Genomic DNA, 14,838 nt, shown 5'->3' on the forward strand with positions numbered 1-14,838 from the left:
GGAAAGGAATGGTATATATGCTTCACTTGAATTGAAAAGGAAGGATGATAAAATAGTGACCAAATCCTATCCTTATACTCCTGATGCAGAGGAGGAATTCAGTAAGCAAATACCGGAATTACTGGAAAAGCAATTGATACCCCCCAGTAAAAGTCCACACTCTTCGCCAGCATTCATGGTTATGAATAGAGCTGAGCAATTAAGAGGTAAAGCGCAGATGGTTATTGATTATAGGTAGTTAAATGAAAATATATATATATATATACACCGTAGAAAGGAGATACAAGATTCTTTTAGAATTTAAAAATTGGTATGATCAAGTTGATAAATATTCCTAGTTTTTCTTTTTTCTTTTTTTCAATATAGGATGATCCTTTATTGATATGACTTTTCTGGTTGAAAAATCCTTTGACATTATCAATGAATGTGCTATCGGAAAATCGACCTAAAAGCTTTTGTTTCTCATATAGTAGACAGACATGGAGCTTTTTCTTGGTGGGTTTCCATTGCAAAATAGTATACAACACTATCACAATTTTAAAATATCAAACACAATTCTATATACATTTTTTTTTTTTGCCTATTCACTATGAGAAATATTCTAATCTACCAATATCATTCATAATTAGTTAGCAAAAATTAATGATAATTAATGGTAGTGATGTTGATTAGATAAAATTGTATAAAATTAATGGATGATTAATGATTGGATTAGAGACTGTAGATGGATGAAGAGGATAAAAATTAAAAGTTGTGTAACCCAATTATTATTATTATTATTATTATTTTTTTTTTTATCACCAGAGATGTTCGGGTCAACTTGCGTGTATCTCAACTAAATTTTTTAGGACTCTGAAACTGTAGAACAAGTAAAAGTTCCAATGACTATCTCTATTAATACTTGGGAGGACTCGAACTCAAAAGCTTATGTGGCTTTCTTTTATTCTTTTAACATCATACCACTCAATGATGGTTGCAATTATCTATAGTGAGGAACTGAACTTGCAATCATAAAGATCAAAAGCACTTGTCAAATGTTTATTATGGCCAAATGAGCCACACCTTTGCTCAAATTAAAGTTGACTGGGTCAATAAATGAATGCCTTTCAATTAATGCCCCAAATTGTATATTGCTGTAGCCAGCTGCCATATTTATCAACAGAATTAATTTCAAATAAAAATTAATTAAAGGTGGATCTCCCACTCTTTTAATAGTTTTAGAAACTTAAAGTATTTGATGAATTTCAAATGAAGTTTATTCCAATCTTTAAAACTTAATGATTATTTTATGATCCTTAGCTACAAGAAAATTTGTTATACGTAAAAATCTCTTTAATTAGCATGTGAAAGATTATTTTATGAAAAATTGTAAAGCTACCAGAGAGTCCATCTAATACAGGCTATATTTTGGGGGAGGACTACATATTTAATTACCTTAATTTCAATTAATCAAAACAAGAAAGATTTGAGGTTTTTTTTTCTAATATATATATATATAGTTGAGTGGAGAGATTTTCCTATAGCTAAGGATCAAGAAATGATCAATATATTCTCTCTGCAGATTAGCCGTCTCTGAGTTGGCTTCTGTATAATTAATGGTAGGGCTCCCCATCTCCATAAATCAAACCCTTTGTAACCCACATTGACATTTGTAATAGCAATATATACCTAATAAAATTAACATGTTGATTCTCTCAGAAAATGATATGTTCTTTATCTCAACTATTATCACACAGTAGAACACATTCTCAAATTATATTATTCCATGAAAATGATGTACAGGAAGTAATTGCATTATGATACTAATTTGCTATATATTCATGATTTTCTTCATTGACTAAATTGCAACTGTGTCTGAACATAATGGGATACCACTAATTAATCTGGTCAATTATATATACATGAAAACCATATATATGGTGGCAATATTATTGGAAACTTTGGACGAACAAGAGCAACTGATAAACTTGACTACTTCTTGTGGAGTAAGTGATGGTCAATCGCTTTTATCACATGCGCTCAAATTCAATTGTCATATTTCCACAGTGAATTAACCATTATTGGGGTTGATAAGGATATGAATGGAGATGCTTTCGCTATTGCAATTAACCAGGCATGCCATTTTCAATTCGATCACATTGTTTATTTTATCTGTCTTTCTTCTTGGAAAGCTGATCCACATGGGACCTTTTTGGTTTAAACTTCTTGATTGTAAACCACAAACTCTTGAATTTTCATTTTCAATTTTTTTTCTTATATCTTTTGGCTTGTTATTATTTGAATTACTTTCTATATATGTACATATATGCCCCCCGGAGATCATAATTTTGCCACCACTAGCTAAGAAATTCCATTCTTGTAATTTAAAGCTATCCTATATATTCATCAGCAGCATGGTGTGTTTTGGCTGGTATTTCCCATCAGGGGAAACAGATCTCTCGACAGAATCTCAAAGAAAAAAGCACTTACAGATTTTGTCCCCTACAATTTTCAAAACCATTTCCAATAATTCTCTTGCTTCAATCAATTATAAATTATGTATTGCCACCATTCACTCCTTCAACATGAGAGAAAGACTTTTTCCTCTATGAGTTTTGATAAACTATGGTCTAAGATCTTGTATTCTAAACCTTAAACGTTTACATAATTGGTTAATTGAGAGGATTTTTCTGTTTAAAAACCAGAACGTACAGCTCTCATTTCGATATTCTCCCAATTTTAAAAGTCTAGATTCTACCCTCAAACTGTCTATTTCTCCTTCCAGAATATTACAATTAGGAGAGGTATATCGCATTCCTTTAAACTGCAAAACTTGGACTATAAACCTAAACAATTAACTCATCCTTCAACATCTCCACATGACTTGTTGAGCTGCAGATCCCAAAAATTTGGCTGATATAATATGTAGTGACGTCCCCTCAACCCATGGCAGATAAAAGATGTGTGATATATGAATAGGATGATTAAGCAACGCACATTAGTTTCTCTTACAGAAATTTGCGTCCAAATATCTTAAATAGGAGTAATTAAAACTTGGGATTAATTTTGTTGGGTCATATATATTCCCAATTAAATTGGGAACCAATAATTCTCCTCTTAGTCTTCAACATTTATACGCACTTAAATCAAATGCCACCAAATTAAATGGCATGCGCATACGTTAGTGCTCATGACATGTAGAATATATCATTGTTGTGCGGTCAATTTGGAGAGGATAATTCCCTATTAGGAGAGAAAATATTTAGATTAACTCAATTTGGAAGGAAGATATTCAGATTGACTTAGACTCCAACTAAGGTAGCCGAAGATCATGCAACTTTCTAATTCTACGTATTTGAATCTTATTTCAACTCTATCATGTAAATGGATGCTATATAAATCCATCATAACTTGTTTTCAGAGGGGCTGGGCAATTGTTCTAAGCAAATTTTCCTAGAAATCATACTGTTCTTTGTAAGCTCTCAAAAACAATAAGATAACAGTGGACGTAGGCTCAAGTTCTAACTTGCCGAACCACTTTAAAAATCTCTCTACCATTTACTTTATTGCATTTATTATTCAATTACTGCTGGTTATCCGTAATCACATGCATATCCATTCCGGTTCTGACAGGGTCAATCGGAATTCTTTGGTTGGTGCAGATTTCTATATCAACAATCATTTTATAAATCCATTTGCGTCACTGTATTGTATATTATTTTTTATTAAAAATATTTGTCTAACTAAATAATTATAATAAATTCTTAAAATTTTAACTAATAATTTGTTTAACTATAATAATTCAATTCAACGAAAATTTGAAAAATACTGTTGCCAGTTAGTGGCTAGATTTCTGTATTAACAATAGTTGTTGACATATTCGACGACCCTTACCATACCATAATAAAGATATGCTCACAACCCAATCTTACAAACTCTCTCTCATAACCCCGACGTGGCGGCTCGTAATCGGTCAGATGGGAAAATTCATTAAAAACCAATTGCGAGCTGTTACGTTAGAGTTGTGAGATTGGGTTGTAAGTGTACTATTGTTCCCCTTACCTATTTCATCATAATCAACATCGGTTGTTATTTGTTATTGGCATGGTGTTGACCGCCATTTGGCTATAAATTCTTGAAGTGAGTATACATAATGTACTTGTACTTTATATTAGCCAACACAATACAAAATTAACATCAAATATTGTTTTATATTATTTAGTACTATACAATCTATATATCTATATAATCTTGATTCACTTGCTATTTGAACGCCACATAGGACTCTATAATTACTACAAGTGTCAGCATGTTATTGGTTCAAACTATATTTGCTCCAAGTCACCATGTTATTGGTTTATGCTATTTTGTATTATTACTATTAATAACATATACATTCAATGTTTTGCGGATGTTAAATGTTTTATTATTATTAGATTAAATAGATCAATAGAAACTCTTCACATTCATGATAAATGATGTATGATTATACGTTTACATTCATGATAAATTATTTATGATTATATTGGCTTTCATTTTTTCTCTCTAATTGAATGTGGAGGGGTGTGAAAGGGCACAAAATTTGAAAGGGTAGATGTATAGTTAATATTGATTATAATTAATATGCATGAATAAATGCAAACATTAATGAATTGATAAGGTGTATTGTTGATTTTCCTGAATTTGAAGAGATATGTTGTATCACTTGAAGGATACGTTTCTTTGATATATATATTAACAATCTGTTGCATGATTTATGTGAAGAGAGGTATTGAACTTTTAATTGTTATTTGTAATTGTTTTCTTTTGGTTTGACCAGTGTATTATTAAACCTTTTATTTTATTTTAATGTAGGTATATACTTTTAGTCGAATCATAATATTTGTTGCCATTGTTGCGAATTACGTGCTACCAAAGGTAATGTATTTAGTTACCTATGCCTCTATAAATGTTGTTTATTGTTGCTATATAAGTTTTGTTAGAAATGAAAAATTTTCAGGCGTTGTTGCAATTTATTGACAAATATGTTATTGTAGTCAGATGTCGAACCATTTTTATTCATTGGAAACATTTTGAGGCAGAAGTCGAACTATACTGTTTTAGTGTAAAAGGGAAGATTTAACTCTATTTACATGTTACTATAGCATTACAAGAGTCCAGTTGCCGAACAATTATTCATTGCCCTATAGAATTGTAGCAAGTAGCCAAACCATTTGTTTAATTGTAAGAGGAAGGATGCAAATCTTTTTAGATTATACTATAGAATTACAAGAGACCTAATGCCGAACCATTATTTATTACCATTTGTAATATTGTAATGGTTTTTTTTAGTGAATACAATACTGTTTTGACCAGATGCTGAACCATTATTCATTACCAATAAGTTCTTTAGAACTGTATTATAGAATTGTAAATCTTTACAATTGACAAGCGGTTTTAATCTTTGGAAACTAGACAGATAGGGTTTTAATTTGATATATTATACGCTGAATTTAGATAACTGTAGACCCACTGTCGAACCATTCATTTTATCATCACACATATTTCAGTTTTTCCTATTTCTCTGTTTCTACTGAGCAGTAAGTAGTAAATTGGTCATAACTTGCCCAATAAAAATCAAATTGACGAGCGGTTTGAATCTTTGGAAACTAGATAGATAGAGCTTTAATTTGATATATTATACACTAAATTTGGATAACTGTAGACTCACTGCTAAACCATTAATTTTATCATCACACACATTTTGGTTTCCCCTGTTTCTTGGTTTCCACTGAACAGTCAGTAGTAAATTGGCATAACTTGCTCAATAAAAATCCAATTGACGAGCGGTTTAAATCTTTGGAAACTAGACAGACAAGGCTTTAATTTGATATATTATATGCTGAATTTGGATAACTGTAAACCTACTACCGAACCATTCATTTTATCATAACCCACATTTTGGTTTCCCTCGTTTCTCGGTTTCCACTAAACATTCAGTAGTAAATTGGCCATAACTTACTTAATAAAAATCCAATTGATGAACGGTTTGAATATTTGGAAACTACACAGACAGAGATTTAATTTGATATTTCATATGCTAAATTTGGATAACTGTAGACCCATTATCGAATCATTCATTTTATCATCACACGTATTTTGATTTCTCCCGTTTCTCGGTTTCCACTGAACAGTCAGTAGTAACTTGATCATAACTTGCTCAATAAAAACCCAATTGACGAACGGTTCAATATTTGGAAACTAGACAGACATGGCTTTAATTTGATATATTATATGTTGAATTTGGATAACTGTAGACCCACCGCCGAACCATTCATTTTATCATAACATACATTTTGGTTTCCTCTGTTTCTTAGTTTCTACTGAACAGTCAGTAGTAAATTGGGTATAACTTGCTCAATAAAACTCAAATTGACGAACAGTTTGAATATTTAGAAACTAGACAATCGGGGCTTTAATTTGATACATTATAAACTAAATTTGGATAACTGTAGACACACTGTTGAATAATTCATTTTATCATTACACACATTTTGGTTTCCCCCATTTCTCGGTTTCCACTAAACAATCAATAGTAACTTGACCATAACTTGTTCAATAAAAACCCAATTGACGAACGGTTTGATATTTGGAAACTAGACAAACAAGACTTTAATTTGATATATAATATACTGAATTTGGATAACTGTAGACTCACTGTCAAACCATTCATTTTATCATAATATACATTTCAGTTTCCCTTGTTTCTCAGTTTCTACTGAACAACCAATAGTAAATTGGCTATAACTTGCTCAATAAAACTCCAATTGATGAACGGTTTGAATATTTGGAAACTAGACAGCCGAGTTTTAATTTCATACATTATACACTAAATTTGGATAACTGTATTGCCTAATCATTCATTTTATCATCACACATTTCAGTTTCCCCCGATTCTCAATTTCTACTGAACAGTCAGTAGTAAATTAGTCATAACTTGCTCAATAAAACTCCAACTAACGAAAGGCTTGAATATTTAGAAACTAGACAGCGAGGGCTTTAATTTTTAATATTATATGAAAAATTTGGATAACTATAGACCCATTACCGACCCATTCATTTTATCATCATACACTTTTGGTTTTTCCTGTTTCTCGGTTTCTACTGAATAATCAGTAGTAAATCTACTATAACTTCCTGAGTACAAATCTAATTGACAAATTCTTTAAATATTTGGAAACTAGACAGACAAAGCTTTAATTTGATATATTATAGGCTAAATTTGGATTACGGTAGACATACTACCGAATCATTCATTTTATCATTACACACATTTTGGTTTCCTCCATTTCTCAATTTCCACTAAACAATCAGTAGTAACTTGACCATAACTTGCTCAATAAAAACCCTGTTGACGAATGATTTGGTTTTTGGAAACTAGACAGATAGAGCTTTAATTTGATATACTATATGCTGAATTTGGATAACTATAGACCCACTGCCGAACCATTCATTTTATCATAACATACATTTTGGTTTCCCCTGTTTCTCGGTTTCCACTGAACAGTCAGTGGTAAATCTACTATAACTTGCTCAATAAAAATCCAACTGACAAACGGTTTAAATATTTGGAAACTAGACAAACAGGGTTTTCATTTGATGTATTTACACTGAATTTGGATAACTGTAGACCCACTGCCGAATCATTCATTTTATCATTACTCACTTTTTGGTTTCCCCTATTTCTCAGATTTCACTGAACAATCAGCAGTAAATATGCTATAATTTGCTCGAAAGAAATCCAATTGACAAACAGTTTAAATATTTGGAAACTAGACAGACATGGCTTTAATTTTATATATTATACGCTAAATTTGGATAACTGTAGACACACTACCGAACCATTCATTTTATCATCACACACATTTTGGTTTCTCCCGTTTCTTGATTTTCTTTCTCCCGTTTCTCGATTTTCACTGAACAATCAGTAGTAAATTGACCATAACTTGCTCAATAAAAACCCAATTGATGAACGGTTTGAATCTTTGGAAACTCGATAGAAAGGGATTTAATTTGATGTGTTATATGCTAAATTTGGATAACTGTAGACTCATTGTCGAACCATTAATTTTATTGTCACTCACATTTCAGTTTCCCTTATTTCTCGGTTTCCACTTAATTGTCAATTGTAAATTGGTCATAATTTGCCAATAAAAATCCAATTGATGAGCAGTTTGAATCTTTGGAAACTAGACATCCATGGCTTTAATTTGATATATTGTACGCTGGATTTGGATAACTATAGACCCATTACCTAACCATTCATTTTATCATCACACACATTTCGGTTTCCCTAGTTTTGTCGATTTCCACTGAACAGTCAGTAGTAAATTTACTATAACTTGCTCAATAAAAATCTGATTGAGGAGCGGTTTGAATATTTTGTAACTAGACAAATGGGGCTTTGATTTGATATATTATACAATGAATTTGGATAATTGTAGACCCCCTGCTGAACCATTCATTTTATCATCACACACATTTTTGTTTCCCCTGTTTCTCGGTTCCCATTGAATAATCAGTAGTAAATGAGTCATAACTTGCTCAACAAAAGTCCAATTGATGAGAGGTTTGAATATTTAAAAACTAGACAGATAGATATATTATACGTTGAATTTGAATAATTGTAGATCTGCTGCCGAACCATTCATTTTATCATCACATATATTTTTGTTTCCCCTGTTTCTAGATTTCCACTGAACGGTTTGTAATAAATAGGCCATAATTTGCTCAATAAAAATCCAATTTATGAGTGGTTTGAATATTTGGAAACTAGATAGACAAGACTTTAATTTGATATATCATACGATGAATTTGGATAATTGTAGACCCTTCCAATTGTGGTCGAATCAGACTTAAAAGAAATGACAAGTTATTTAAAATAATGAATGAAGTGACATCATTTTAAAACGTAAGACATTTTGACACTAAAAAACGACATCACACAATAAAATCATAATGTAAAACTATATATAGTTAAAATCTTTAATTTGATAGACCTATACAATGTATGTACCTTAATAGTAGATATCAACTAATTGAAATATCCAATTATTCAAACAAACGTGGTGTCAAAACCAATACCATAAGCAACTTGCACAACGCGAGAGACTTTCAACTAGTATTCTTATATTGTGCAGTAAATACGATAAAAATAGTATTCTTAATTCACTTGCCATCAAACTAACACATGGGCTATTAGGTGATATTATCCGCCCCTTATAAAAGCTTGATACTAGACGTTATTGACATTAACTCAAAGATTATACTGTAAGTAAAACCTATAAATTCAAGATTCTCATTTATTACAAATAAACTTCGCATTACGTAATTTAGACAAGCTTTACATTTCTAAAAGATAAAGCTATACCAAGAACTCATGAATTGGTAAAAGCTAGCTGACGTTTTATTACAAATAATCTAGAAAATAAAATGCATCTTGACTTTACTGCAAGCAAATCATAGTGGAATTCGTAAAAGAAATACAATTTAGGGAAGGCCAATGTGTTCAGTGGTCCTCCATGGCCTTTGTCTAGATGTGTGGCACAACTGCCTTCCCTTTAGAACTTTCAATCGTGTCATTTGAGCTACAATTTGATTCCACTTTAACACTGAAAGCTCATATATAGTAATTGACAAGCAAACTTGGAAAAAGTGTATCACGCAATAAAAATCAAAATAAATAAACGAAGGCTACCCATACTGCTTCTCTTCTCTATATATTGAGGTGCTTCTGATCAGTCTAAACAATACAAATTAAATTATCCCACTTGAGGCCGAAAAAATTCAATAGTGCAACAATATGAAGAGTTTAATTTTCTGTAATAATGTATTGATCTCGGAGAATCATAAGCCTTACATTGCCATGCTGCTTGTTCAGTTAATTTATGCAGGCATGGCCTTGTTCTCCAAGGCAGCAGTTGCTCAAGGAATGAACCCTTTCGTGTTCGTTGTTTATCGACAAGCTTTCGCTTCTCTCGCCTTAGCTCCATTTGCTTTCTTTCTTGAAAGGTTGTGTATATATATTTCTTTTTTCGCCTTCAATCACTTTCAATTTCTGAAGCTTATTAATATGATGATCATGACTTATTAAATAGATGAATTTGTAATTTTGCAGTAAGAAGACTTCTCCTTTATCATACTACTTGCTCTGCAAGATTTTCTTGATTTCCTTGTTTGGGTATGAACTTGGTTCCAGTTTTATTTTGACATTTCGCAATCGATCAAAGCTTGAATATTATTGATTTTTTTAATGCAAAAATTGCAGGCTTACTCTAAGTTTAAATCTCTACTATGTTGCAATCAACTATACTACAGCCACATTTGCCGCAGCTACCACCAACACAATTCCTGCCATTACATTTGTCTTGGCTGGTCTCTTGGGGTAAATAAAACAAGATATATAAATTCAATTTAATTTTTTTTTTATATTGAGTACAAAGTAATGGTTTTTACAATTTCAGGATGGAAAGCATTCCCATAAGACAAAGTTATGGAATTGCCAAGGTGTTGGGTTCTATTGTAAGTGTTTCAGGAGCTTTAGTGTTTGCATTTGTGAAGGGGCCTTCTCTTCCATTCATGAATTGGCATCCAAACACTCCAGATTCATCATCAAAACATAGTTCTTTAGGAGAATGGATCAAAGGTGCTCTGATAATGATTTCAGCAAACACAGCCTGGTCTTTATGGCTTGTTTTGCAGGTTTTCATCTCTTACACAATGGACTTTTTTTTTTCTTTTTTATGTTTTTTCTCTTTAATAAGTGTGATCTTGGTAATTTTCAGGGTCCAATAATTAAGCAATATCCAGCAAAATTACGTCTTACCACTCTCCAATGTTTCTTCAGTTGCATACAGTCAGCTTTTTGGGCTGTTGCGGCCGAGAGAAATCCATCAGCGTGGAAACTTGGATGGAATATCAACCTTCTTTCTGTGGCCTATTGTGTAAGTTTCATTCATTTTCATCTATACAAAACTCTTATTTTTTTTTTTTTTTTAATTTAATCTTAAGAGTATCTTCATACAATCATACTGAGATACACATTTATGATGATGATATTTTTGCTACACTGGAGAGACTTGATTGCTCAAGCCATCAAATCAACTAAAGAGATCAATAAGCAATATGAACCATATCCAAATGTCACACCTTTGGAGATTTTTTCCCGATTGGACCTTCAAACCATTAAAACAATATCTTCTTGAATGACACCATATCCATCATAAAATGACAACTTTATTGCACACTACAATTTACAACATACATATATATGTTTTACACAGTATACATTTCATAAAAGTCTAAAATATCACAGAGGTATCATATCAGCCAAACCACAAGTCGATACTTTTTTGTTGCGTTTGTAAGTTATTGCTGCATCTTCTTAACTGACTGTATAGCGCAATTAATATGGCAGGGTGTGATTGTCAATGGCATTACTTATTGGCTGCAAGTTTGGGCTATTGAGAAAAAGGGGCCACTTTTCACAGCAATGTTCACACCATTTGCTCTTATTATAACCGCAATATTCTCAGCATTCTTTTGGAAAGAGACCCTCTACTTGGGAAGGTCTACACACAACTCGTTTTCTGCTACAATTATAACACAAACATTCAGAAATATAAATGTTTACATGCTTTCATATATATATGACTGTACTTCGCACAAACTCATTTTACTTATACACAAATAGTCCTATTAACACGTGCTTTTAATTTCAGTTATATATATTTTTTCGTTCTTCTTAAGATTAGTATTCTTTGTGTAAATTTGTTTTTAACGTATGCTTTTAAGTACAGAGTTAATGTTGATTGAATATAAACCATCAATTATGTTGGCATTGTTGGATTATATTGAGGTTAGAACTGTAGTAGGTAGGAAATAAATAGTGTAAAATCATGACATTTGACAAGTTCCATTTTTTAATATTGTGTGTCTGGACTGCAGTGTTGGTGGGGCTGTTTTGCTGGTTGTTGGTCTCTACAGTGTGTTGTGGGGAAAGAAAAAAGAAGAAGGAAAAAGTGTAACAAATGACGAAGAAAATCCTGAAACCAAAGAGGAAACCATATTGGAGAGCGCTACTACAACATACCACTGACTACTCATTTTAATCGATGGGACATAAATACAGCCAAGGCCAATGACTCCCATGATATGCAAAGCCGTAATTAAAGACTTACCAAAGCAGTTTCCATTCCCACTGCCACTAGAGCTAGCTTGCAAAAAGATATATAGCCTGTCATCTTTCCTTTGTCTTTATTCTAACTTTGTATCAATGAACATATTTATATATAATCTTCAACTAATTAACAAATCATTAAGAAGTTGTTTCGGATTGCAGAATTGTTAATCAGCTTCAATTCAATTACATGGGAACACTTCTTCATATTTCAATTGAAAAATGATTAAAAATAGCACAGATTTATAACAAAGCCAATACAAATTCGTACACTTTAATTTAATATGCTAACTCCGGCTACGGTTTGTGACGATAAAGGCGAACCGGAAGGCCTTTGGCCGGAGCTAAGATGGGGTCCCTGATCAATGGTTCATCTGGGATTAATTTCTCCCATCTAAATGTTTTGACTAAATTATGCATCAGAACAAGTATTTGTAATTTGGCATGCTCTTTTCCAGGACACATGTGAGGACCTCTTCCAAATGGAATATATGAGAAAGGAACTAGCTTATTTTCCTCAAACCTTGAAGGGTCAAATTTTTCTGGATCTTGAAAATATTTTGAGCTTTTATGGGTGGCGTGCACAGTCAGATGTACCTGTCAAAGCATGCATGATGGAAAATAATTCGCATCAACATTCTCGATACAGATGTCGAGAACAAAGGTCTGGATTTTAAACAAAACAAGACGTTTGCAGGAGATAATGTACATTACCTTCCATCCCTTGGGAATTAGAAATCCATCGTAGTTGAAGTCAGTAAGAACTTCTCTGAACAATCCTGAAAATGGTGGTTGCAATCTCAACACTTCACTTGCAACATTCCAAGAGTACTTCATCTTATTTATGTCCTCCAAATTCAAAAGCTCCCCCGGTCCTTTAGAATTTGCTATCACCATTTGCTCTTAATTTGCATACACATAATAATAAAATAATTAAGTGATTATTTCGTAAGCTACAACAATCTCAAACAAACACTCATTTAATTAATTAACGTACGTACCTTGATAGACTTGTTCATACACTTCAGGTAACTCAGCCAGATATTTTACAATGGTAACAATGGTTGTGCTTGTATTGTCATAGGCAGCAACAAAGTATCCACATAAATTACTGGCAACATCCGATTCAACCGCGCCTTCTTCATTCTTGTCTCCGTCCATTAGTAACATTGACAACAAGTCTTTTGATGAATCAAATGATTTTTTACTCTTCTCCGAAACTTCAATCTTCCTTTGCCTAATAATACCCTCAAACTTCTTCCGAATTTCCCTTGATGCTTTAATGGCACGGTTAAATTTTGTCCCTGGAATGTTTATAGGCAACGAAAACATCCCAGTCATTAAGCAGTTAAACAAATTCTCCAGTTCTTTCACAGTTTCCGAATCCTGAATGTTTAAAATCGATCTCAACGATATGGCTAACGTGAATTTCTTTGCTAGAGGATGAACCTTAACCTCTTCCCGATTCCAATGCACTTTCAAATGCTCTTTGGCTACAGCATCTATGTATGTTACATTATTTTGGAGAGCGTCGTGCTGACCGAATAAGGTGGAAGTTTGTTTGCGGATTTTCGCAATTTCATTTGTGACATCTAGTTTATGAATGTGGAGAAAGATTTTGTCAAAGTTTTTGGGGAACCAAGTCTTGAAAAGCTTGGTGTCATTGGAGAAAAAGAATTTATTTGCCTCTGTGCTGCATAAAAACACGAAATTTTCACCAATATATGAGGTCTTGAAAAGGTTGTAGGAGGAGTACTTGTTTTGCCTGTCAGAAATGAATTTTTCAATGCAATTCTTCTTGGCCAATGAAAGAAATTCAAGAGTTTCACCAATGAAGGGCCAACCTGAGCTCCCTGGAGGGAGTTGAAGTTTTTGGGAGGTGGGTTTGGTTCTCAACACATAAAAGAGAAAGAAAAGAGATAGAAATATGGTAAATACAAGTAGAAAAGGTTGGAAAAGGAGAACAAATTCCATAGCTCTAGCTCAGATTGATTCAATTATAAGTTGAAGCAATTAGGCTTCATTCAGAGGATATTTATAGGCCAACTTAGAGAAAGATTGCATTTTCTTTTAATACATGGATCTTTGTTAGCTTCTAACAATAAATAGTTTATTGATTTTATTTAACAGTAAAAACAAAAATTCAATGAAGTTTGATATATTGAAAATTACAAAAAAAAATTTGTAATTTTGTTTTCCAACACTTATAAATATCAATTAATTGAAGGCACAAATCCATATACATTTGTCGATGATTAAGATGAATGAAAGAGAAATATAGATGGATATATAGCACATTGTAATTGTATTATTGTAAACGACAACTAATCCTTGTTGCAACTCTATATTTTTGCCGACTCAATTTTGATTTTGCCCATTTGTGTCGATATAACAATTTCTTGTTGCTTTCATCATGATTTTATTTTAATTATGCGGATCAATTAATGGCTAAATTATCAATGGGGATTACTGCATTCTTGATAGCTCAGAAGGAGTTGAGCAGCTTTAGTTTCTTAAATTTTATACAGAAAAATGTGAACATCAAGGTCTCCTAGTGATTTTATTTGATTAGCATTGTAGTATAATCCATAAATAGTTTCATGTTTCTAATTAAATAATTGTTGAAAATCCAGCTGTAATTT

The 14,838-nt window shown here is 32.3% G+C and overlaps 2 protein-coding genes across 2 annotated transcripts; one reads left to right on the forward strand and one right to left on the reverse strand.

Annotated features, from left to right (window-relative positions):
• Window positions 1-9,732: 9,732 nt before the first annotated feature.
• On the forward strand, window positions 9,733-12,144 carry LOC116143382 (WAT1-related protein At1g43650). The gene is made up of 7 exons (XM_031428831.1): window positions 9,733-10,029; window positions 10,136-10,198; window positions 10,286-10,402; window positions 10,482-10,719; window positions 10,803-10,961; window positions 11,435-11,586; window positions 11,965-12,144. Exons 1-7 carry the CDS (start codon window positions 9,821-9,823, stop codon window positions 12,113-12,115), a joined length of 1,089 nt encoding a protein of 362 aa, XP_031284691.1. The 5' UTR covers window positions 9,733-9,820; the 3' UTR covers window positions 12,116-12,144.
• A 250-nt stretch (window positions 12,145-12,394) lies between these two features.
• Window positions 12,395-14,170, reverse strand: LOC116143340 (beta-amyrin 28-monooxygenase-like). The gene is made up of 3 exons (XM_031428790.1): window positions 13,198-14,170; window positions 12,911-13,098; window positions 12,395-12,793 (listed from the first exon to the last, which is right to left on the reverse strand). The coding sequence occupies exons 1-3, from the start codon at window positions 14,168-14,170 to the stop codon at window positions 12,494-12,496; spliced, it is 1,461 nt and encodes a 486-aa protein (XP_031284650.1). The 3' UTR covers window positions 12,395-12,493.
• Window positions 14,171-14,838: the final 668 nt, after the last annotated feature.

The sequence above is a fragment of the Pistacia vera genome, unplaced genomic scaffold, assembly GCF_008641045.1.
Source record: "Pistacia vera cultivar Batoury unplaced genomic scaffold, PisVer_v2 Contig43, whole genome shotgun sequence".
Taxonomy (NCBI): Eukaryota; Viridiplantae; Streptophyta; class Magnoliopsida; order Sapindales; family Anacardiaceae; genus Pistacia; species Pistacia vera.